We start from the raw sequence: 26831 nt of genomic DNA on the forward strand, positions 1-26831 counted from the left end.
TAGTAGGATTTTTTTGGTTAAATATCTTGGCTGTACATATGCACAGCACATGTTTCGAAATGGACAAATTGATATGAAATTTGCGAAAAAGAATCCATGTGTCTTGGAGGAACTCGAAACCTGAACCTCCTGCTCATGTGCTTTACTGTTGTATATCTGGTGAGATTGGACAAATCAAGCATCCGAAAGATATTCAATTTGCAAAAAAGAGCTAACCGCGGTAGAGGTTGGTCCTCGGATTCTGATGGCTTTTCCGCAAACGAGACCTTTAAGTGGTCTTGTTGTGTAGGGGTTATCACGCCTATCTAGAGAGTAGAAGGTTGAGGGTTTGAGTCCCTCCAAGACACGTGGATTCTTTTTCGCAAATTTCATATCAATTTGTCCATTTCGGAACATTTGCTGTGCATATGCACAGCCAAGATATTTAACAAAAAATGGTTTTCGTACGGCCGAGTTGCCGAATAAAATGCAATTAATTGTAGTAGAATTTACGTATCTACCGAATGGACTTGCCACTACAATAATTGCTATTGTTATTTAATCAAATAACGAAATAAAATTCAGTAATTGGTATTTGGGTACGACAGTGTTCTATATATATTTTCTACAGTCCGGTTATTGAATCTATTTGATCGAGTAGAGTGTAAATTTCATTAAGAGCATTGAATTTATAAACTAAGTACATGCGATATCACATGTAATTCAGTTAATCACCAACTACTGCACAATGCTTTCCCGCCAAACCAACAAAAGGGAAATAATTCCACCTAATAAACAACGGCGAACAAAAATTATCCTTCACTCACCGCCACACTTTTGAGTAGTTTTTAGTTTGCAGATTGTTTTTGTTGTTTTGTTTCGAACAAACCGAGCCCGTTCGTTGGCCAACGATTTGTTCCACCGCAAGTACGCTCGGTTGCTGGTAGCAAGGAAGGCGTACGTAACTCACGGCCACCATGAACTGCCAGCCACGCTGCAGAACTTCAAACAATAAACCACGAAACTTTCCTACTAACTACTACCCGCCGCGAGTTGCAAACAGTTCTCGCACTCACTCATCTTTCCGCAGCCTTAAATTTTTCCACGAAAGCGCTGGGAAGGAACGAAACGGTTAGTTGATCGTGTTGATAGAAATGAAATTTGCGCGCTTCCTGGCTAACACCGAACCTTCAATGAAACTGGAATTAATGGCATCAAGTCCTATAGGTAAATGCAGAGTGATGTGTGTAAAAATAAATTACTTTCGTGCTCGTCGCCATTGGCGTAGCTGGGTTGCATATTTTGTGTTGAAGGGATAACATCAACCATTAGATTCTGTACTGTGGAAGATACAGAAATTGTGCACTAATAAGTCATTGGAATTTCATGTTGTGTCACAAAAAAAGAAAAGAGCTAATCAATAGCAAATTATGTCTGAGTCATAAAAGAATTAATGCCCATTTCCCAGCCAGGTACGCCAATGATGCACACCATTGGCTGCCATCTCACTATATGATCCAATTGGTTGTTATTCGTTTGATGATGTTGGAAGTGTGGAAACGAAAGCCCCGGGCACTCAGTAGGGTGGCATTTCCGATTTGGTTTGCAGGCACTTACCCAGAAGCCCAAGTACCTATCTACCAGCTGCAAATGAGAAAGTTTTCCATTTTTCCGACTCATTCGAAACCGTTCGCATTGGTTACCACCATTATTGCCCTCGGTAGGGTAGGGTAGCTCTCATATGTACTGGTTGTTGTATGATCGATTGCACTGTCGGAGCGAGGGTGCTTCCTGCTCCTGCTCTTGCTTGTCCGCCAGGGGGAAGGAAATTAGTCGGTTCCCTGTTTTGCGAAAGTTTCCAATTCCAAGCCCAAGGTGGAGTTCATTCCGCTGACGCAGTTGGCCGTGACCAGACGTCAAAAATCTGGTTGTTCGCGATATTTGTTTTGTACTGAGTGCAACCGTTGGAGATTGTATCAAGCCAACCAGGAGAGGATCTACAGGATCCGTTCAGGATCAACAGAAGATGACGGATGACAAGAAGAAGAAAGAGGAGAAGGAGGATCCCTGTGCTGCGTTCGTCGGAAGTTATATCCTGAAGACGATGCGGCTCAAGGAAGAAAAGTGGCAGAAGCTGATGGGCAATGAAGAGCTGAAGGTTATAGTCATGGAATGGGTGAAGCGCGCCAACGTCCGGCGGCTTATCATCACCCTGAACAACGCCGGAGCCCTCATTCCGACGCACTTCTTCCCGGCAGCCGGCAAAGGGAAACGATGTTTCTTTGTCAAGATCAAAGAAACGGTGCTGGACATAGACAGCATTCGAGAGGTAAGTCATTTGATAGATCCCTGAACTGATTTTTGAATTTAATTACACTCTTTTGCTTGCTTATTATAACGTTATCACCTCAAGCATTAGAACATGAAAGTTTGTGTTCAAGCCAAATAACAACCATTGGCAACGCATTATGAATGAAATAAGTCCCTTTTTATTTGTCACTGTTTGTTATTTCGTTTCTAACGTAATTTGGGGTGGCTTTTTGTTTATGCAGAAAATCATTCATACTCAAACGCACATGGATACGGCATTTCATTCATAGTTTTTCCACTGAATGTGTTTGAGGTAGGACCACGAAAACTATACGCCACTACACATGGTGAACGCTCTCTCTCTCAATGTTTGCTAACTTGTTGTTGATCATAGCTGGATGTTAAAGCTTTTATTATTCGAAGTCAGGATTTCTTGACAATTCTGGATTGTCACGATTCTCGCTGAAACTGCCTCGCCTGTAGACAGCAGATTAAATAATCTGAGGTATGGTTTGGGTATGAGCCTTCATTTAGTGTTGATTCAAATGTTCCACTTCTCAAAGGTGCAGCCCAATCGGGATGTACGCAAAAGTAACGTTGGACTACGTAGCTATATGTAATGCATTTATTGGTAGTGGGAAAACGGACCTTGCGTTGCTAACAGTTAACAGTTAACTAACGAGTTAACAGCAAATGTTCGCTTACCGTATGTCAATTGTTTGTATCGTGGTACTCTAGATCGACTTCTATATGACTGTATTGAATTTACGCACCTTTTAACCAATACACCTGGAGCTTAAGTCTTTTTACTTTTTTACAGGACATTGACTTTGGGTTTGTTGGCATTAGTTATTGGAAATAGGGATTATTGAAAATAATTGGTTGTAGAGGAACTGCTCTTGGAATCATCTCATGGCTCCGATATTGATCCCATAAAAACAAAGCAATGGAAAGCAATTTGATTTGTTTCTTATTTTTGTGATTTTTTTTCAGCAGTAAGCACGCATTTTGATAAAAAGAAGCGACAAAATTAGAGCTGTATTTTTTTTTATTTCGCTATGAGATGAATACACTACCCCCACGGTTATGGAACGCCTAACGACTTTCTCAGTATACAATTACTTCTAACACGCCACAAAATCGACGAATTGTAGATATTAATACATGAAAACCATTTTTAGGATCTAAGCTTTCGTTCCGCTATGTGATATATATCCCATCTAAAATAGGTTTGATTTCAACAAAAATATTCGACTTCAAATCGATTGCAAATAACCATATTATGAAACCGTTTTAATGCAAATATAAGCCACAAATTCATACAAACCACCAATGTTATTGCTGCAATAGCATTAGCATTGTTACGGTGTAATTCGTAGATAGGAAACTAGTGATACTCATGTTTTACTTTTGAGATCCTTTTTGAGATCTAGAATGCTATCAGAAATCAAGAAGGGGAGTGGTCCTTGATTTTAGTCTTAAACAAAAATAACAAAAGCATGAGGATTACTTCTCCTGACCACGCCCATCTCTCACCGTAATTAGGGAAAGGAAGGAAGTGTTGATGTGGTAATTACTTAACGAGAGGCCACCGACTTAGCGACACCCTCATAAATACCACGGAGTTGGATAATGAGGAAGGTATTCGTTGGGTCAGGATTTGCATGTAGCTGGCAATATAACCGTGGTAGATCTTACCCCGTAACACACCACGTAAAGGTGTCTACCCAGAGTTACGGGTTATAGCATGTTATTGCTGCAATATATTTATTGATTTGATTTATTGATTTGTTTATTTATCAATTTGTTAATTTAATAATTATTGCTATGTTATTGCTGCAATATAACACTAACCTACAATTATTGCTTACGATCGTGGAATTCGATACAAACAATGATTGAGAAGCGATTTATACAGGAAATACTAAACTGTTCCATAACTGTGGGAAAATTTTGCCGTGGTCACAATTATGGAACACTGATCAATTCAATTGTTTTCGAATAAATCAAATTTAGAGCATTTTGAGCATGTGAAGCAGTCAAAATCATGATGGATTGCTAGGTAGATATCTAATATTGCTGATAGAAAATCATTTTCCATTGGAAACAGTGAATTTGATTGTGAAATTATTACTTTTTGGCAAAAGTGTTCCATAATTGTGGGGGGAGTGTACTGCCCATGATCGCATATTTGTAACAATCGACAAAAGTAGGCATGGGAGAAATGGATGGATAATGTTTGTGATACGCATAAGTATGGAAATCGCAATAAATTTCTAAAAATTGCCAAAAATTATATAAAAACATTTTCCATTCGAATTCTTCGGTAGCAATATTTACATAACTTGATATTTGAGTACAAATTTATTGCGTTAATTTTTGTTCGATACACAAGGCATACAGGCGACAGAATTCTCCAGTGTTACAGTTATGCGGTCATTTTGCTCTATGTTACAAAACAACTTGGTAGTTTTTTCAAGTTTTTCAGAACAAACCTCCTGATTTTATCTGACCTGCTTAAAGATCCAACAATTTTGGAACGATTTATAAGATAAACTCAAAATCGAAAAAAAATGCAAATGTTACAAATATGCGATCATGGGCAGTGTATATGTTCAGTGCAATGGAGATCGGGACAGTTTTCCTATCAAACATTATTATTATTAATATCTTTATTAATGAGGTTTTCGGCCCTGGGCCGGTTCACCTCGTATAACCTATCAAACATGAGAACAACTAAAAAAGGTTTTAATTTGGAATGATTTCTCTGAATTTTGAATATTAAAAGTTTAAGAAAAATCCTCACAGAATCAGAAACTGAATCTACTCGCGTTTTCAAGGGCACAAGACTCTATGCGGAAGCAATGCACAACTGTCATTTTTCAGCTATTTCAGCTTTGCTGCGTCGCACACTGGGACAGGCCGCTGTATTCGTTGGACGAAACTTCTAGCACTTTCTGTATACGTTCTTTTGATATTTTCAGCCTTGTGAGACTTATAGCCTTTCGAGATTTCAGTCTTTTGAGTTCAGCCCTATGAGTATTCAGCCTTATGTGTTTCAGTCTTTCGTAGGGCACCCACGAAAAGGGGTGTCCTACGAAAGGCTTAAACACATAAGGCTGAATGCTCATAAGGCTGAAATCCTGAAAGGCTGAAAGGCTCAAAAGGCTGAAAGTATCAGATAGCTGAAACGTATCGAAAGGCTGAAATTGATGGGATGAAATGAATCCCAACCATACGATATGTTGTACCAACTATGTTGAGTGGTTGGATAGTGAATAATTGATAAAGAATAATGAATAAAGAAGAATAAAAAATAAAGAATAAAGAATAAAGAATAAAGAATAAAGAATAAAGAATAAAGAATAAAAAATAAAGAATAAAGAATAAAGAATAAAGAATAAAGAATAAAGAATAAAGAATAAAGAATAAAGAATACAGAATACAGAATACAGAATACAGAATACAGAATACAGAATACAGAATACAGAATACAGAATACAGAATACAGAATACAGAATACAGAATACAGAATACAGAATACAGAATACAGAATACAGAATACAGAATACAGAATACAGAATACAGAATACAGAATACAGAATACAGAATACAGAATACAGAATACAGAATACAGAATACAGAATACAGAATACAGAATACAGAATACAGAATACAGAATACAGAATACAGAATACAGAATACAGAATACAGAATACAGAATACAGAATACAGAATACAGAATACAGAATACAGAATACAGAATACAGAATACAGAATACAGAATACAGAATACAGAATACAGAATACAGAATACAGAATACAGAATACAGAATACAGAATACAGAATACAGAATACAGAATACAGAATACAGAATACAGAATACAGAATACAGAATACAGAATACAGAATACAGAATACAGAATACAGAATACAGAATACAGAATACAGAATACAGAATACAGAATACAGAATACAGAATACAGAATACAGAATAAAGTATAAAGAATAAAAATTTCACAGAGACGAAGGAAGGAGGAAATAAGAAGGAAAAAGAGAGAAAGAAGACGAAAGAAGGGAGAAGGAAAATAGATGAAAGATTGGGGAAAGAATATGGAAGAAGGAAGAAGGAAAAAGGAAGATAAAGATGAAAGAAGAAGTAATGATGAAGCAAGAAGAAACAAGGAAGAAGGAAGGATAAAGATGGAAGAATGAAGAAGGAAGAAAGAAGAAGGAACAAGAATGAAGAAAAAAGAAAGAAGAAGGAAACAGGAAGGAAAATGGGGGAAGAAGAAAACAGAAGTAGGAAGAAAGAAGGAAAAATAAAAAAAAAAGGAAAAAGAAGAAGAAAGAAGAGAGAAGAATAAAGAATGAAAAAATTGAAAGCAATCTAGCGAGAATCAAAAAGTAAATACAAGAACCAAGAACAATTAAGTCTTGTTCCCTTCTATGTTACCGCCATCGGGAGTGACAATGGGTCTGGGGGTGAAAATGAGTCATCGCTCTCTCCGGCAGTCTGGAGGTCGTAGAGAAAAATCGTTCAAAAAGGTCTCTTATATTTTAGTCTTCTTGTGCTCAGATACATTCAATGCATTCTACAAGCATTCATTCAGTGACCCATTCTCACCCCTATTTGACCCATTGTCACCCTCGACGACAGTACCGTACCTAATATTGGTTTCTCACGATTTTTCAGCCTTTCGAGTTTCAGCCTTTTGTTATTTCAGCCTTATGTGAGATTTTTACTTTTCAGCCTTTCGTGTTCAGCCTTACGAGTTTTCAGCCTTATGTGATTCAGCCTTTCGTGGAAGACCCATGAAAAGAACCTATTTACGCATTACCAACCACTAATAGAAATCAAACGATTGTCCAAATCTTGCGAGATTTGATTTGCTGCTGACAATGGACACTCCATGCTTCATCAAAACTTTCTGAAAAATTTCACTTGAGTGCTGCTGATGTTGATAACGGCCACATTTTAACAGCAAATTGTCGCTGTAAATCATCATGTGGCCATCATCAGCAGCATTCAAGTAACATTGTAGTAGTTTATACCAAGTCCCCATTATCAGCAGCAAGTGAAATACTCGTCTGCGATACGGAAAATTGTTTGGTTGCTGTTAGTAGTTGTAAAGGAGTGTAAATCTGTTCTTTTCCGGATCCACCATTTTTAAATGAAAAAGAGTTGATTTGAGACGAAATTTTCTTCAAAGTGGTAGAAAATTTAATGGTAATCATGCCGTCGGTAGCGGTCTCAGCGATGGTCAACGGTAGTTACTGCATAAAATCCCCTTGGATGGGTGAGCTTACGCCATTAGCACTGAGTTGGTAACCAAAGACATATATCCTGTTGTAGTGGTATCACATGTTGACTATTTTGTTGAGTGCCGCGTTACATATAATCCCCGAGTAGCACACATATCACATATCAGTCACTGTGACTCATATGCGACCAAATCCAGTCAGATTAGAGTTGCTGCAACCAAATCGATCTGAACTGTGTTACCATGGTCTGGCATTGACGCAATGATCTTCTACGCACATTACGCATGTGATCCAACGGACACCGCGGCCTGTAGCCTTGAATAGTAGTGCAGTCGGGCAGAGGTCTTTTTCATCGGTATCGGTGATAATGATGCGAGTTCCCTTCTTTTCGGAAATACTTTTCTAATGCGTTCCCTGATGACGAGAAGTCGTAACCATGATTAAATTTTACCAGTAGAAAGTATCCCAGTCAACACAAGATTGTATATGATGTCACATAAGATGCTAAAGTGGAGGCCATATAGGTACTTCCTCATACAATATGTACGCATATCACCTCCACTTTAGCATCTTATGTTGCATCATATACGATTTTGTGTTGACTGGGATGTTCAAGTTTATCGACAATTATAGGGAATAGACTGTTGGAAACGAGCTTGGTGGTCATATGGCTACCGCTTTTGAATCATACGCAGGTGGTCGTGGGTTCAATCCCAGGCCCGTCCCATTCCTCCTACTTTGTATCTTTTCATATATTTCTCATATTCTAGCAATCGCTAGAACAGGAAATGGGCTTTAATACCGTTTCCATCTTCTATTCCTATACATACAACTTCATTAGTTCTAGCAGGTCCGAGCAGCACACATGTTGCACAAAAGTTTCTGTGACTCATATGTAACTAAATTTAGTCACATTTGAGTTGCTGCAACCAAATCGTTTTGGATTGTGCTGCTACGGTAACTGTTAGAATTCGAAATGAGCGAAAAAGTTCGTTTCGGCATCCAATTAGAATGCTACACCACGCTTTCATAACTATCACATTGGCAACCCGTTAACCAAGACGAACCACTGCCATAAAGCCTTAACCCCAAGATTCCAATAAAATTCAGCAGGAACTCGTGGCGAGTCCAGAGGTGTTCTCGGCTTGCAGTGAGTGAGTTCCCATCCCCATTGACCGTGAGGACGTGGCCAGCGCCGTTATCGACTATCCAAAATACTAGAGCTCTCGGACTGCGCACATTGAGGTTTGAGAGCAAAATCCCATGCTTCCATCCATTGGTTTCCTGTGCAATTGCGATTGTTCTGGTCGATCACGGAGTAGCAACTACGAAATGCACGGTCCATCATGCTCATGCTCATGCTCAATTATAGGGAACAGACTGTTGGATTCACTGAGTAGATACTATAAAGAGCCATAATTAAAAAGTACCACAACTTACAATAATGGTATGCAACAATCTTTCATAGTCTTCATTCTCGATAAGTTTTTAGTAATAGATAGAGAAAAGGCGGAATGACCACGACGGATACAGTTATAGTTATGTATAGTATCATTTGAACAATATTGCAATCCTTAGTTTTGATTTTGTATTGAAAATATCTTTGGCTATACCTGAACCTGAACGTCCATTTAGCTTTTGAACTAGGAATTCCATTCCAGTTCGAGACAGCAGCACGTACGAACGTGTTTTTTCTCGCGCATTTTTTCCCAAGTGTTTTTTCTCGTTCGTTCGCTGATTACGTTTTCGCTTCGTCGCGTTGGCGTTATTTTCTCCCGAACTCGTCATGGGTGTAGGGACTTCCCGTTGCTTGGCTGTGGATATACAACAGTAAAGCACACGTGGAGATTGGACAAATCAAGCATCTGAAAGATATTCAGTTTGCAAAAAAGAGCTAACCGCGGTGGAGGTTGATACTCGGATTCTGATGGCTTTTCCGCAAACGTGACCTTTAAGTGGTGTTGTTGTGTAGCGGTTATCACGCCTATCTAGAGAGTAGGAGGTTGAGGGTTCGAATCCCTCCAAGACACGTAGATTCTTTTTCGCAAATTTCATATCAATTTATCCATTTCGAAACATGTGCTGTGCATATGCACAACCAAGATATTCACCAAAAAAAATCCATTTGATTCCCAACGACTTTTCGGAGGAGTTGGAGATCTCAGCTGGCGAATTGACGGCCTATATCAAATCATTGAAGAACATGAAGGCGCAAGGCTTCGACAGCATCCTGAATCTCCAGCTCTAACACATGAGTGCTCCGTTCTTTGAGCACCTCTCGCTGATCTTTAATCAGTGTCTCCGGCTCAGCTACTTCCCATCGTCCTGGAAGTCAGCGAAAGTCATCCCCATCCGGAAGCCTGGGAAGGATCCTTCCTCCCCCAAAAGTTATCGTCTCATCAGCCTTCTCTCAGGATTATCCAAGCTATTCGAAAAAAGCTATTCATCACCGGTTACTTGAGTCTGCCGAAAAACTCAACATCTTGCTCGAGGAACAGTTTGGTTTCCGACGCGGTCGGTCAACCGTACACCAATTGAGTCGAGTTACCAACGTCCTCAGACGGAACAAGTTTGTCTCTAAAATATCTGCCATGGCCTTACTCGATGTAGAGAAGGCATTCGACAATGTGTGGCATGATGGCCTGGTGTACAAACTACGCTACAATCTTCCCAGCTACCTGGTGAAAATCATCAACAATTACCACCCCCGATATGCCAGAACCTCCAGAAGGCGGCATTCTGTCTCTGTCTCTCCATCGTCTACAACGGTAGAGTGTTTAGAGCGCTAGTGGCAAAACTCCATCGAGGCCTGAATGCCCTGACAGAGTACCTCACCAGCTGGAAGATCTGTATCAACGCGACGAAGACCCAGGTCATTATTTTCCCCGACTCTAAATCCCCTAAACGTGTTACGCCTGGGGACTGGAAAATCATCCTCAATGGCACGACTGTTAAATGGGCCAATAAAGCCGATTACCTTGGCTTGACCCTCGACAGTAAGCTAATTTTCAGGCAACAGGATGACAAGACGGTGACGAAGTGTAACGTTCTGTTGAAACTACTGTACCCTTCAATCAACCGTTGGTCGTCATTGTCCCTGAAAAATAAGCAAATCATCCTCCCTGTGATCGAATACGGCATGCCGGTCTGGGAGAGCTGCGCTAAAACCCACCACCCCAAACTTGAACGGGTCCAAAACAAATTCCTGAAGATGATCCTCAACATCCCTCCCAGGAAAAGAAAATCTGAGGTCCACCGTCTGGCCGGGATAAAAACCTTACATGAACGCTTTGGTGAGTGTAAAGAAAATTTTAGGGTCCGTTGCTTGCATTCGGATCAGACTCCAATTAGGGCGCTAGTTCCAATTTAGGTTATCAAATTTTTATTGTAAATATTAGTGTACATGGTCGGGGTTCTGCCTAGCCGCACCAAGCGGCTTTTTGACTGACTTGTGATATTTTGTTCGTAAAAGGAAAACGAAAACCATTTCATATCAATTCATACGTAAATTTGTTGTAGGATATCTTCAGTTATGTGGTTGATGGATGTTTGATAAGATTTTTGGTCAACTTAATCTGTATTATGAAATCTTGGGCAGAAAAATTAGCATTTTTTAGTTGGCACTTGGTTTGATTTGGCTGAACCCCGGCCACATGGTAGTTAGGATATCAAATTTTCCAAAATAATCAATGCCTCCATAAGGTTATTCTGATACATTAGATACTATAAATTACTTTTGAATTCCAACTATACCTATGATTCAAAATCAAAGATGAAGGGCCGAGTGGCCAACCACTTGAAATGTTGAAAATGATGTAACAAACAAAAATCAGAAATAAACGAATTTAAGTTAAAAAAAAGCTTTTGAACTAAAACCGAGATTTACACAGCCGAAATCGGTGTAAAAATTTAAGCGTACACCCAGCTTTTTTTACACGGTTTGGTTTTAGTCGTTTAAGACCTTCAGCGTCAAAGAAACAATAAGTTAACCCCACGACAAAATTTACAAAAAAAATCAAGAAAATTCAGGGGGTATTTCAAACGCTGTGAAAGTTCAAGTTAACCGAGAAATTAATTAATTTCAACCACGTAAAAAAAACCTGGGTGTATAATAGAACTGAGCCTTGCTTAACCGCAATACTAAATTTCCAAAGCGACCTATTAGCTTTTGTGGGCGGGGATTCGAACGTCGATTTAACGAGTCTGACAGCACTTTCACGCGGACCAGAGTCGTCAATGCGCAATTTCTTTTATTTTACACAGGTCCGGTTGAGCGTTCCTTTTGTTCGTGTTAGTAGATCAAAAAGTGTAATCATTCCTGATCAGCTGATTGCAGACGTCCAACATGCACAAAATTTTATTCGTGAAGTGTGAATTTGACGTCATTGTTCTATTGTTTTCGGCACTTGAGCCACCGCCGTTGTCGTGTGACATGAACACAATTACCTCTCATCCGAAACTTTATGAAATCCGAAACATTGGGCAATACGTAGTAGAGTGCTGATTACTGCACACAAGCGCTCATCATAAGCTAGTCCATTGTCCGTCTGCGTCCTGATAAGAAGATCGTAGGGAGAGGTTCAGCTTTGTCAAACTAAGCTACCAGGTGAGACGTTTCACTTCTCACTCCTGATTTCTCATTTTTCAAATGTCCTATTCGGCTAAATGTCCTAATCAGTCATATGGCCTATTCGGCCAAATGTCCTATTCCACCCTTTCGGCCAAATGACCCTTTCGGCCAATAGACCCTTTCGGGGCCCTCCTTAGCCGTGCGGTAAGACGCGCGGCTACAAAGCAAGACCATGTTGAGGGTGGCTGGATTCGATTCCCGGTGCCGGTCTAGGAAATTTTCGGCTTGGAAATTATCTCGACTTCCCTGGGCATAAAAGTGTCATCGTGTTAGCCTCATGATATACGAATGCAAAAATGGTAACTTGGCTTAGAAACCTCGCAGTTAATAACTGTGGAAGTGCTTAATGAACACTAAGCTGCGAGGCGGCTCTGTCCCAGTGTGGGGATGTAATGCCAATAAGAAGAAGAAGAAGAAGAAGACCCTTTCGGCTGAAAGGTATTCGGCCAAATGGCCCTTCCCCCCGAACACTGGCGTTCTAGCGACCTAAAACAAAGTTTTTCATCGGTTTTCCGTACTGAGAATCAAGATTACAAACGAGTTCAAGATCTTAGGGAAAGAATTACGAGAATAAAGCTGAAACGGCAATTTTAAAGTGAGTGTTCGGAATATGAGTCAAACGGTACCTAATTCACTCCGAAAACGAACTTTTTATAGAAGGCTCGTATGCCCATAGTGTTATATACCAATCGACTCAGCTCAACGAACAGAGAAAATGTCTGTATGTCCGTGCGTGTGTGAGAAAAGATAAAAAAAATGTAACCAAATTTTCACATAGTAATCCTTAGCCGATTTTCTCGCAACAAGTTTCATTCTAAAGGTGGTATAAACAATCGCGTTTAAAAGTTATGGAGAGAAAGGTGAACCAAACCGAAAAGGTTGGTGTCTTGGATAAATGCAAGAAAGGCAGTACCACTACTAGGTATGTATGAATGTTCGCTAACTCCTTCTGAACCACTTGACCGATCTCAACCAAATTTGGAACTCACATTTACTATCTTCAGAAAAGGCTAACAAAGTGGGTGGTAGGGGCAACGGAAAAGTAGTGAGGGTATGAGGGGAGAGGAACTCTTTAGAAGACAATAAAATTTTCAAACCACAGGTACGATTCCAACCAAATTTGAAACACACATTCTCTATTCCAAGGTGAAGATAACAAAGGGGGGAAGGTGTGGGGAGGAGGGAACTCTCTAGAATATGAGAAAATTAGGGTAACTTTGATACCCCAGATCCGATTTCAACCAGATTTGGAACACACAGTCCCTATCCCCAGGGATAGATAACAAAGGGATTGAAAGAGTCATTAGGAAAAAATGGGAGGATTTGGAGGGGGTATTGTGTAGTTATCGATCTTTTGTAACTTTTGATCCCTTCAACCGATTTCCACCAAATTTGGAACACATATCGTCAGTCATACATAAAACGTTTATATAATAGATAAGAGGGTCAAAATAGAAAGAAAGGAGGGACATTGTAATGAAACGAACTTTTTCACATACCTTTCAAACGCATGGGCACAATTGAACCAAATTTGGGACACGTACTCTCAATCCTAAGGAGACGAGTATAGAGGAATTGGAGAGAGAGCGGGCGGTTGTTAAGGGGCAGGCGGTATATTATTTAGATAACGACGACGTTAGTAAAACTCATATTCTCAAAAATTTTGACATATATCCTTTATCCTAAACAGGCGATTTTGTTGAACGGAAAAGGGGGAGATTTAAGCGAGGAGTAAAGTGTGCAATGTTAAGCATCAGTACGTCAGGCGTGGAAGACGTAAGGCATAATGTACGATGGGCATGTCGGAAGTTGAGCATACTTCAATTTTCCCATTCTTTAGTTAGGTTATTTTAGATTTAAAATCCCCGGAAAACGTTTTTTTTAATCGAAAAATTCCCTAAAAATTAAAAAAAATCCGGAAATAACATATATACGACAACATTTTCCGCAAGTATCATATCCTTGGAAACATTTGTCCGGAAAGGACATTTCACCCGAAAATGACAATTCTTCGAATATGCCATATATTTAAAAAACAATTTCGCCAATATTACATTTCCCCGAAAATGACATTTCCTCGAACGTGACATTTACCCGAATATAACGTACGATTTGAGAAAGATTTGTCATTTTAGGCCCTTAGGGTCTGTCTCATTTGGAGAATTAAACTTAAAAGTGACAGTTCGAAAATTAGCGAATAACCCAATCATAAGAAGGCTTTGGGACAGTTCGTCGAATGGCATTTCGTCGAATGACGTTTAGTCGAATGACATTTAGTCGAAAGTACATTTGGTCGAAGGGACATTTAGTCGAATGGACATTTAGTCGAATGGAAATATTGTCAAATGGACATTTAGTCGAATTGACATTTGGTCGAATGGACATTTAGTCGAAAGGACATTTAGTCGAATGTTGGAAGTGTTTAGTCGGTAATAGGTAATTAGTTAAATAGATAATTCGTCAATAGATTTTTGGTTAAATTTGAGTAAATAATCCACAAAACACATTGATAAGCTGATTAGAGGAATTCAGTGGACATGAGGAAGTTCAATCAGCAGCGAAAGAAACGTATACGGATGTCAATGAGGTTGCAGAAACACCAGGGTCTCCAGCAGCTAACAGAAACTGCTGGAGACCCTGGTGGATTATCGAAAAATTAAATCCTACAGAAATAGTAAAATATTAGGTACTGATGGTGAAATACCCTCTAATCTATTTTTCGGCACATGGTCAAAAACCAATGATACCAATGTTATTTTGCCAATACTTCATCGTAGTCGGCTTTGGAACATTTAGTCTAATGACATTTGGTCAAATGACATTTCGTCGAAAGGACGTTTAGTCGAATGGAAATGGTTTTCTTATTCTTTTCATTGAAACTCTTTCTTTCACTCAATATTTATACAATAATTAGTTCAGAATAAAATTCCAACCGTAATTCGTTAATTATTGGCCGAAAATTTAATTCCGACCAAATGGTCATATGACCTAATCTATTCGACGTCATATCTATTGACGAAACATCATTCAACTGAATTTCTTTTGACCAGGTGAAATAGATTCATCGTAGTCGGTTAGAGGGGTTCGCCATAGTCAATATCCAGTCGGGAATATTCTCGTTTTCGTATTATTTATTCTTTTTATGAACCCACCATTCTTTGAACAATATTGGAGCAATAATTATGTGACTTTTATAAACACCACAATAAATCATTCATTCTTAATTGTTATTAACCAAAGTTCTTTTTTTAATAGCCATTCGACGGAACGTTATTGGACTAAATGTACCAAGATTTTTAATTCGAAAATCCGCTTTTGAACAAACGTCATTCGACAAAATGTACGAAGATTCTTCATTCTAAAATCTGATTTCGACTAAATGTCCATTCGACGTAGTGTCCTTTCGACCAAACGTCCTACGTCTCTAGTGGATTGAAACATCATTTTCGACTAAATGTCCCTTCGATCAAACGTCCATTCGACGTAATGTCCTTTCGACCAAATGTCATTCGACTAAATGTCATTCGACGAAATGTCTTTCGACGAAATGGTATAGATTCGGCTGGTTCTACCCAGCAATTCCCATAAGACATCGATGCAAAATGATTCGATATCTGTCAAAAGTAATCTTGCTCTGCGAGCAGGGTTATTTGATAATTATTGAAATGTCACTTTTAAGTTTAATTTCAGTTTAATTCTCCAATTGAGACAGACCGTTAGTATATTTGAACTAATCAAAAACAGAGTTTCAGTTAAGTCACATTTATAAAAATTGCCGTTTTCTTTGAAATTGGCGTTCTGAGAAGGTATTAACCCTTATGCGGCCAACAAAAAAAACACACGTGGATGGCCGACAGGGTACCCGTGTTCCACTAAATTGATATTCTCATAACTTCAACAATTTTCAACCGATTTGGATAATTTTGACAGTTTTGGAAACAGAAACTCATATACTTTTCGCCCATTGTCAAGGTTTACAGCCTATGCCCATGGTTATTCAAGAAATCTTCGAAGTAAGACTTAAGAGTCTACACGCGTAACCAAAAGCCATTCAACCAGTTTCAAATATGCTACAAGCTCTTTGCGCTTCTTAGAATTGAAGGTGTTCACAGTATATCCTTCGGGTAATGCAAAAATCCCTGAAATGAGGTCTGAGTCATCCGAGAAATCTCTGGAGTAAAGCCTAAAGATCTACTCGCGTAACCAAAGGCCTATTATGCAAATTCAAATACGGTACATGCTCTTTGTGGTACTTAGCATAGAATGCGTTCACAGTATATGTTCCGAGTCATCCAAGAAATCTCTGGAGTAAGGCCTCAAGGTCTACACTCGTAACCATGGGTCTATGGACTTGTCTCAAAAGTGGTACATGCTCTTTACGCATCTTGAAATCAAATGTGATCACTACATATATTCTGCGCTATCGAAGAAATGTCTCGGATAAGTCCTCTGGCGCCTTCATTGCATATGTTCATGGTCATCCAAGAAAACCCAGGAAAAGGCCTTCAGGTCTACACGCTTAACCAGAGATCTTTTAGTTTGTTTCAAAAGTGGTTTATGCCCTTTGTGGTACATAGAAAAGAGTGCTTTCATTCCAAGTCCAAGTCATCCAAGAAAATCCTGGAAAAGGCCTTAAGATCTACACTCGTAACCAGAGATCTTTTAGATTGTTTCAAAACTGGTACATGCCCTTTGTGGAACATAGAATAGAACGCCTTTATTGCATAAGTTCATGGTAATCCAAGAAAATCCTAGAAAAGGCCTTAAGATCTACACGAGTAACCAAAGATCTTTCAGATTTTTTCAAAAGTGTAACATGCCCTTTGTGGTATATAGAATAGATTGCATACCAAATCAGTACGCTAGACAGGTGCTTCCCCTATTAAGCTTCCGTCGTCCTCCGCAGCTTAGCGGGTACTGATGAAACCAAATTCACAGCACCGGGCATGTAGCCGAACTCTCGCAATACATCCTTAGAACTAACTCTCTCATATATGTTTTTGTACAATGCCAACCAAGTAGGATGAGCTCCTACACACTTGCTTCATCACCAACGGCGCTCGATGAAGTAGGGTTGTGTGAGATTGTGCCAGTTGGTCGTCAGATCCCAACCCGACCACATAAGCGAAGAGAGATCGCCTTTCGAGTTAAGTACATTCAAAGTTAATTGCCTATGTTCCGGGTATTGAACCACCCGTAGTGGAATTTATTTACTATGTCTGAAACTCGATTATGCATATGCACAACATGTGATAGATTAAGTTCTAAAAAGGTTTTGGAGGAAAATCGCTATCTTTCGTCCTTCCCAGTTGTTCTTCAATAACTGCATCCGTTACGGAGGTTGATCCACCGACCTTGACTCTATGGAGTTCGTAGACTACCTGTAGCCCACGACAACAACAAGAATCACTTGGAATACAAACATATACCAAGAAAGGGTCACGCTACTTGTTTATTCTTCGATAACTGTCTCCATACAGCTTGACTGTATGGAGTTCGTAGACTACCTGGAACTCACAACAACAACAAGAACTACATGGAATACAAACATATACCAAGAAGGGGTCACACAACAGGTTTATTATTCAATAACTGCCTCCATTATGGAGGTTGATCCACAGACCTTGAATCTGTGGAGTTCGTTGACTACCTGGAGCCCACGACAACAAAAACTACTTGAAGTACACACATATACCAAGAAGGGGTCACAAAACTTGTTTATTCTTCGATAACTGCCTCCATTACGAAGATTGATCCACTGACCTTAACTGTATGGAGTTCGTAAACTACCTGGAACCAATGACAACAACAAGAACTACTTAGAATACAAACAAATACCATGAAGGCGTCACACAACTTGTTTATTCTTCAATAACTGCCTCCGTTACCAAGGTCGAACCCCATACCTTGACTCTATGGAGTTCGTAGACTACCTGGAGTCTTCGACAACAACAAGAACTACTTGGAATACACACATATACCATGAAGGGGTCATGCAACTTGTTTATTCTTCGATAACTGCCTCCATTACGGAGATTGATCCGAAGATCTTGACTGTATGGAGTTCGTAGACTACCTGGAACTCACGACAACAACAAGAACTACATGAAATACAAACATATACCAAGAAGGGGTCACACAACTTGTTTATTCTTCAATAACTGCCTCCATTACGGAGGTTGATCCACCGACCTTGGATCTGTGGAGTTCGTAGTCTACCTAGAGCCCACGACAACGTCAAGAATTACTAGGAATACAAACAAATGCCAAGAAGGGGTCACAAAATTTGTTTATTCTTCGATAACTGCCTCCATTACGGAGATTGGTTCGAAGACCTTGACTGTATGGAGTTCGTAGACTACCTGGAACTCTACCTGGAATCTTTAGGGGCCCTCCTTAGCCGTGCGGTAAGACGCACGGCTACAAAGCAAGACCATGCTGAGGGTGGCTGGATTCGATTCCCGGTGTCGGTCTAGGATATTTTCGGATTGGAAATTGTCTCGACTTCCCTGGGCATAAAAGTATCATCGTGTTAGCCTCATGATATACGAATGCAAAAATGGTAACCTGGCTTAGAAACCTCGCAGTTAATAACTGTGGAAGTGCTTAATGAACACTAAGCTGCGAGGCGGCTCTGTCCCATTGTGGGGATTTAATGCCAATAAGAAGAATAAGAAGAAGAACTGCCTCCATTACGTAGCATGATCCACAGACCTTGAATCTTTGGAGTTCGTAGACTACCTGGTGCCAACGACAACAACAAGAACTACTTGGAATACAAACATATATCAAGAAGAGGTCACAAAACTTGTTTATTCATCAATAACTGCCTCCGTTACTGAGGTTGATTCCCAGACCTTGACTCTATGGAGTTCATAGACTACCTGGAGCCCACGACAACAACAAGAATCACTTGGAATACAAACATACACCAAGAAGGGGTCACGCAACTTGTTTATTCTTCGATAACTGCCTCCATTACGGAGATTGATCCGAAGATCTTGACTGTATGGAGTTTGTAGACTACCTGCAACTCACGACAACAACAAGAACTACAATAAATACAAACATATACCAAGAAGAAGGGGTCACGCAACTTGTTTATTCTTCGATAAACGCCTCCATTACGGAGATTGATCCGTAGACCTTGAGTGTATGTAGTTCGTAGACTCCCTGGAACTCGCGACAACAACAAAAACTACATGAAAAAAAAAACATTTGCCAAGAAGGGGTCACAAAACTTGTTTATTTTTCAATAGCTGCCTCCATTACAGAGGTTGGTCCACCGACCTTGGATCTATGGAGTTCGTAGACTACCTAGAGCCCACAAAAACAACAAGCTTTACTAGGAATACAAACATATTCCAAGAAGGGGTCACAAAATTTGTTTATTCTTCGATAACTGCCTCCATTACGGAGATTGATTCGAAGACCTTGACTGTATGGAGTTCGTAGACTACCTGAAACTCACGACAACAACAGGAACTACTTGGTATACAAATATATACCAAGAAGGGGTAATGCAACTTGTTTATTCTCCGATAACTGCCTCCATTACGGAAATTGACCCGAAGTCCTTGACTGTATGGAGTTCGTAGAATACCTGGAACTCACGACAACAACATGAACTACATGAAAAACAGATATATATCAAGAAGGGGTCACACAACTTGTTTATTCTTCAATAACTGCCTCCATTACGGAGGTTGATCCACAGATCTTGACTCTATGGATTTCGTAGACTACCTGGAGCCCACGACAACAACAATAACTACTTGGAATACAAACATATACCAAGAAGGGGTCACACAACTTGTTTATTCTTCGTTAACTGCCTTCGTTACGGATATTGATCCGAAGACCTTAACTGTATGGAGTTCGTAGACTACCTGGAATCAATGACAGCAACAAGAACTACTTGGAATGCAAACATGTTTTGAGAAAAGATCATCGGATGACCCGGAATATATACTGTGAAAGCATTATATGCTAAACACCATAAAGAGCATGTACCGTTTTTGAATTTGCACGATAGGCCTTTGGTTACGTTAGCAGACCATAAGATCTTATTCCAGTGATTTTTTGGATGACTGAGGCCTTACTGCAGGGGATTTTGAAGACCCAGAATATATACTGTGAACACCGACTATTCTAAGAAGCGCAATGAGCATGTAATATATTTGAAACTGGTTGATAGTCCTTCGGTTACGTGTGTAGACTCTTAAGTCTTACTTCAAAGATTTCTTGTATAACCATAGACAAAAGCTGTAAACCTTGACAATGGGCGAAAAGTATATGAGTTTCTGTTTCCAAAACTGTCAAGATAAGATAATTAAATCGGTTGAAAATTGTTAAAGTTATGAAAATATCAATTTAGTGGAACACGGGTACCCTGTCGGCCATCCACGTGGTAAAAAAATCAGATGCCCCTCCCCACGTCCCTCCTCACTGTATCAACGTGATTTTCTCACAGATGCTACATTTTATGGAGTTCTTAGATGTCACCGAGTTTCAGCTTTCAGCTATAAAAATTCATTGAAATATCACCACTTGAAGTTGAAAAAGGAACACGGGTACCCCGTCGGCCGCATAAGGGTTAAGGATCATCATCATCTTGCACGGTCCTACCCTACATGGCTGGTTCACTTATTCTAATAGTTGACAAATGACCAATGGCTTAGTAACTCATCATTTCAAGATAAACCAATGTATGTCCCGATAATTTAAATCGCATCATCTAAAAATCTCAATGCCCTTTAAGTAGAGGGTAAATCATCACAATAAATGAGTCCACAGCCTTGACAATCTGGTCCCTGCTGAAGGTCATACCAGAACCACAAAACCACTGACCAACTTTGCAACACGTGAACAAATTATACCCTGTCCTAAAACAATTCAGCTTACGTCACTAATCACCGCCACATTTGTTGGTTCTGCTTCCGCTTTTAGCAAATCATGTACGGTGACCTGTCGGCGAACCCGATCGATGACCTTGCCGTGATAATGGACGAGATCTTCTACCCGATTATTAGCAACCCACGGAATCAGGAAGGCTGGCCGGATGTAATCAAGAAGGACGTCGACAGCCACTTTCAGGACCTGCGGAATATCATTACCGAGGTAGGTGTTGCCGTTCTGGTTGTGTAAAAACCGGTTGGGATGGGAAAGTGGAGGGAGGAGGAACCACTTATCACGGAGAACACCCACATCGTTCTGGTGCGCAAATTTTCCATCGACTGTCATATTTTCGTGCCGAGGTCGATCCGCACGTGCTTTTTTGTTTCGTGACAAGTAGACATTAAAGAATCGAGCTGCCTTAATTTAGTGCTGGAGTCGCTGCGCGGTGGCGGGTCTTTAAATAATTGCTTGATAAAATCTCTGTGTTCCTCATTTTATATTCGAAATTTGTATGGTTTTATTCAAACTAGTGTAGAATCTGCATACTTAGTTTATTCTACAATATTTGGATTGGTCACTTCGAAAACACAATGACTTGCTATTTATGGTAGATAATGCTCAAAGCATTTTTCGATTTTCATTTGCTGACCTACCACCGTGCGACGTGTGGAGATGTTAAGCACGTTTGCTCCTCTATGGCGCAGCCATAAAAATAACACAGCAACGGAACGGCCTACACCCACGTGCTGGTCGTCTGATGCTAATTTTCTCCAATTCGAGCCACTAAATCAGCCGAGTATTAATTTTTATTACCCACAGGTGAAGGGTAACATCATCAATCAAACACTTCTGCCCATGCCCATTTCGATCGGCGAGGTGGAAAGCGTCGGGCTGCAGGTTGCCGAAGGGTGAGTGTTCTCATACACAAATTGCTTCTTATAGACTAATAAAAAGAATCGTACCGATTTATTTCCTCGCAATTCAAGCAATCTGGATGGCTGTTCGCTAAAAATGAAGAACTCGCTCGAGGGAATCGTCATCAAGTGGGCCTACCAGATCAACGACGTTCTCAAGGAGGATTCATTAAGCATTTTCAAGGACGGTCATCATCCGTCGCCTCTGGAGGAGTTAACCTTTTGGGACGCACGAAGGGACAATTTGCGGAATATCTACACCCAACTATTGGAACCCCGGGTTCGACAGATTGGAGTCATCTTGGAGGGGATAGATTCCGTGTACTATTCATCGTTCAAAAGCACTTTTCAAAGCGTGGTTCAAGCGGTTCACGAAGCCGATGATATCACGCTTTATTTAAAGCCATTGGTATGAGAGTTTTTTTTTTATTATTTCCAATAGCATTAGTAGCAAAATGTAATTTTTCCAACAGAGAAAGCATTTCGAAACCTTCGAGAGCACCGAGTTCACCGATTCCATGGAATTGATTGCCCCGATGTTGCACTGTGTCTGTATGATGTGGGGACACTCTTTCTACTATGGAAGCAACGCACGAATGATGATTCTTTTCAAGATGATCAGCAACATGATGATCGCTGAGGCGACCAAGTGCCTTGATCCAGGATCACTTTTCCAGGGTGAACCGGATGAATGCTTGATCAAGATCAGCAACGTTATCGATATTTTGACTTATTACAAGTAAGCGTTATTCAATTCTACCGCGATTCCTCATATTATTCATATTTACTTTTTGTCAGGGAGCAATTTCATGACTTTCGATCACGACTGGATGACTTCCGTCAACCAAGTACACAACCAAGCTCCTGGACGTTTCGGCTGCAAACGATATTCGACCGCTTGGACTCATACATGGCTCGCCTGGAGCAGATCAAGCAGATCTTCTACACAGCTACCGAGTTTCGAAAGCTGGAGAAGGTTGAAATTGGAGGGCTTCGGGGTAGAGCCATCAGCCGAAAAATCCAGGACGTCTTCGATGATTTCAACAAGTTGTATCTCCGCTGGGGACTAATCCAATATGATCCGCTGGATCCGAGTCCGGACGAAGGTAGCTTTGAACGTGATCGAGCGAAGTACCAATCGAAGACCGACGTACTGGAGAGGAAACTGGCTGCCCAGTTTGTGCTCGCATTCGACGAGTGCTTCAATGTTGACCAGCTGGTAAAGCTGGTGACAATCTCCGGTTCCCTTTTGAACAGACCGCTGATTCTGCCGGATGTGCACCGAAAAATAACCAACATCGTACACTTGTACAATAACGATCTCAACATAGTGAAGCAGATCTACGACGAAGGATGCGCGGGCTATGCGAAGCAGGGATTGGAAGGGCTTCCCATTGATACCACATTTCCGCCGGTGGCGGGAGCAATTCTTTGGATTCATAAACTGCGCGATCGCATTACGAAGCCCATCAGTGAGCTTAGTATGGTCGAGTTTCCGTAAGTAGCACATGTTTTTTTGGGATGGACTTTATCCTCGTGTAAAATTTTGGACCAATAACTGCATAGATGACATAGAATAATCGATTCATTGCGGATGCAATTTTGTATATATCAAATAACTTGAACGCGTGAACTCAAGGCAACGTGGCTGTCTCCTGTGTGTGTGTGTGTGTGTGAGTCATCCTCTACCCCTTACCCGGCTGGGGGTGTTGGTCAAGTAGTACTACGAATAATTTGATCAGATCTCAAGCTCCGTAATGGTGCCCTTTTTGTTACGAAGACTAGTACTACAAAAAGGATTCACTTCTGAAGCAAGGCAAGTTTCATTAGTGAGTGTAGGGAATGGGATGTACTAGTTGTTCATAACAGGTACAGCAAAACTTCACAAGGACGCCCTTATTCGTAATAGCTACTCAGGGAATAGAAGGCCGAGAAGAGCCACCGTTGCTAGCTAAAGCTTGAACCGGATATCTGGGACTCCCACAATATCCGCGGCAATAGAAGCAAACAGTGCCCTGTGCGTATTTAGTGATCAATTTCAGAAATTTAAAATTTTATATAGCGATTGAAGAAATAAAAGTATAATAATTGGAACGTGCTCACCAGTTTAGTTCTTCAATAGTTCCAGGTTTGAACAGGGCGTAGCAAGTATATTCATTACGACATCGAAGTTACTTCTCATCCTCCTTTACTTCCATCTAAACTGTGGCCGCAATGCCTAACTGTTGCGATTTTGGGGACTGTTAAGATTCTCTTTGGTTTCCTATCTGCGGTAGCTGTTATTGGCTGCTGCTCTTGCAGTTTACTTGGTACATCTCAGCAAAAGTTCCAGTGCGTTCACATTGAGCCCGGTATTATTATTTTATTATTTATGGAACTTCACCATATTATGTAACGTTCTCTAAAAATAAATGAATATTACAGCCTATCAGATGTTTTAATATATAAACGCAGGGTGTCTACTACCTGGAAAAACCTGGAAAACCTGGAATTATCAGGGAATTTCTCCCCACCTGGAAAATACCTGGAATTATCAGGGAATTCCTGACATAATCAGGGAAAATTCAATACCCCGTGATCATGAGTGAAATTCTCTCAAAAGATGAAAAAATCTATAAAAATATTTGAATAAGTGTACCAATCAAATCTATTGAAAATGTAGTGAACGTTAATGCATCGTTGTTCCGCAAAAACGTTTTGCCATCTTCTAAAGAATTCAAGGAGAATTTCCGAAGCTATTCTTTGTGAAATTCAGGAATTTATTCAGGAAATCAATTAGAGGGGTTGCTTTGTAAATTCTTTTGAGTATTCCCTTGGAAATTCTTTATTAATATATAAAAAAATACTAAATTAGTTAGGATTTTTAAAAACAATTCCTGATGGAACTTCCGAAGGAATTTCTGGATCAGTTTTCCATGGTATTATTCAAAGAAATCAGTAAAAGCGTGTCCATAATAATGATTAGTAATTTTCTAAATTATTTCTGGAGGAATTTCCAAGATAAAAACCGAAAAAAATTCCCGGAGGAATTTCAAAACAAATTTCCGGACGATTTCTCATACGTGTTCTTTAACGTGGCTGTCTCCTTAGTTTAAATTCCAGTGGGGGATGGAAAATATCGCGTCGCATCCACATTAACAGTTGATAACTAAGAAGTTTCTAAGCCATATTACCATTACTGAATTCGATTTTTTTACACTCTGCTTATGACCCTCCTCTAAAGTGACTCAAAAAATACTTTCTCAAATTTGTTGATGGGTCAACCTCTTATTCGGTTCGATTTGATGCCCTGGAAGTTTATAAGCAAAAATGAGTCGTCTCACTACCCCTTCGCACTACTCACTTTTCACAGCGCTCTTTCCTCATTTCTCCCTTCTCACTGTGAAAAGTGAGTAGTGCGAAGTAAGTATTGAGACATTTCACTACTCACTTTTTACAGCGAGAAGTGAGAAATGAGTAGTGAGAAGTGAGACGTCTCCCTTCTCATTCCTAATTAAAACACTTTTCAAATGAACTATTCGGCCAAATGATCCTTTCGGCCAAATTACCCTTTCGGTCAAATGTCCTATTCGGCCAAATGACCCTTTCGGTCGAATGACCCTTTTGGCCAAATGGCCCTCTTGGCCAAATGACCCTTTCGGCCTAACGCCCCATTCCGGTCAAACGACCTATTCGGCCTAATGAGCCTTTCAGTCAAATGACCCTTTCGGTCAAATGGCCCTCTTGGCCAAATGACCCTCTCGGCCCAACGACCCTCTCGGCCAAACGACCGTTTTGACCAAACGACCCTTTCAGCCTAATGACCTTTTCGGCCAAATGACCCTTTCGGCCAAATGGCCCTTTTAGCCTAATGACCTTTTCGGCCAAATGACCATTTCGGCCAAATGACTTTCGGCTTATTGGCTTCGTCGTCGAGGCGAACAGCGTATTTGGCGAATAAATCATTGTAGCGCACGTACCATCCAGTAAACGTAATGTTTTGGTCCGGATCATAACGTAACTCTCGGATGTTACTCGCTAGCAAATCGAGGATTTGCTCCAAGCTAGTCGGAACATGTATTTTAATCGCCTTCCATGCCGATCGAAACATTTCTTCTTGTTGCTTCAAAAGTGCCCGATGTTGCTGGAACTGCATGTTCATATGCAGTTGAATCTGATTTTGCAAATGCTGGAGAAAATGCATAATCATCGGATCATCCGGCGGACTGATAAATTGAGACTGCTCTTGTTGTTACCCCTGTGGTACGTATGTTGTGGCTTGAGCGCCGCTGGATTGCAACATCGAAGGACGAATGGCTGGATTGGACGACGTTTGTAGGTGCTGAAAGACAGATCCCGGTTGGTAATTCGGAGCTGCTTGAGGCTACTGTACTCCGTTTACCGGCGGATCATTACCGGGTAAAACCATCTCGTCTTCCGATATTCTCCTCCTCTTTCTTGGAGGGAACACTTCCCACTCAGTGGCGCGAAAATGTTCTTAAGGTGTTCTTCGTAGTGCTGCCGCCACCTTTGGATCACCTCACGCTCGTTCGTCAGAAGGTTCCCTTTCATGTCAGGCTGTGACACGCAGCCCTTACGTGAACTGATCAACTTCTTATAAAAATTTTTTTTTTTTTTTTTTTACAATGGAGAATGCATTTACACACTAACCCAGTACACGTGCATTGTAGTTGCCAAACTACCACACGGAAGTGTACTGGAGTGTCGGACTCGACCATACCGGTAATACCGACTAAACTCCCTTGGGCTCCACCATCGTTTCCCCCAGGAACTACCTCGCAGTACTACTTCTGGGGGGACGGCAGTACTAAGCGTACTCACTCATTATCGCTCA

The 26831-nt window shown here is 40.4% G+C and overlaps 1 protein-coding gene across 2 annotated transcripts in view; it reads left to right on the forward strand.

The window, feature by feature from the left end:
- The first annotated feature begins 1888 nt into the window (after nt 1–1888).
- LOC134222716 (dynein beta chain, ciliary) overlaps nt 1889–26831 on the forward strand; it is a 70886-nt gene continuing 45943 nt past the window's right edge. For both annotated transcript variants that reach the window (XM_062701882.1, XM_062701889.1), the window contains exons 1-6: nt 1889–2308; nt 21135–21305; nt 21903–21991; nt 22070–22406; nt 22471–22736; nt 22796–23494. In XM_062701882.1, the coding sequence (XP_062557866.1) occupies nt 2006–2308; nt 21135–21305; nt 21903–21991; nt 22070–22406; nt 22471–22736; nt 22796–23494 (1865 nt within the window). In that variant the 5' untranslated portion in view covers nt 1889–2005. The remainder of the gene's footprint in view (nt 2309–21134; nt 21306–21902; nt 21992–22069; nt 22407–22470; nt 22737–22795; nt 23495–26831) is intronic.

The sequence above is a fragment of the Armigeres subalbatus genome, chromosome 1, assembly GCF_024139115.2.
Source record: "Armigeres subalbatus isolate Guangzhou_Male chromosome 1, GZ_Asu_2, whole genome shotgun sequence".
Classification (NCBI taxonomy): Eukaryota; Metazoa; Arthropoda; class Insecta; order Diptera; family Culicidae; genus Armigeres; species Armigeres subalbatus.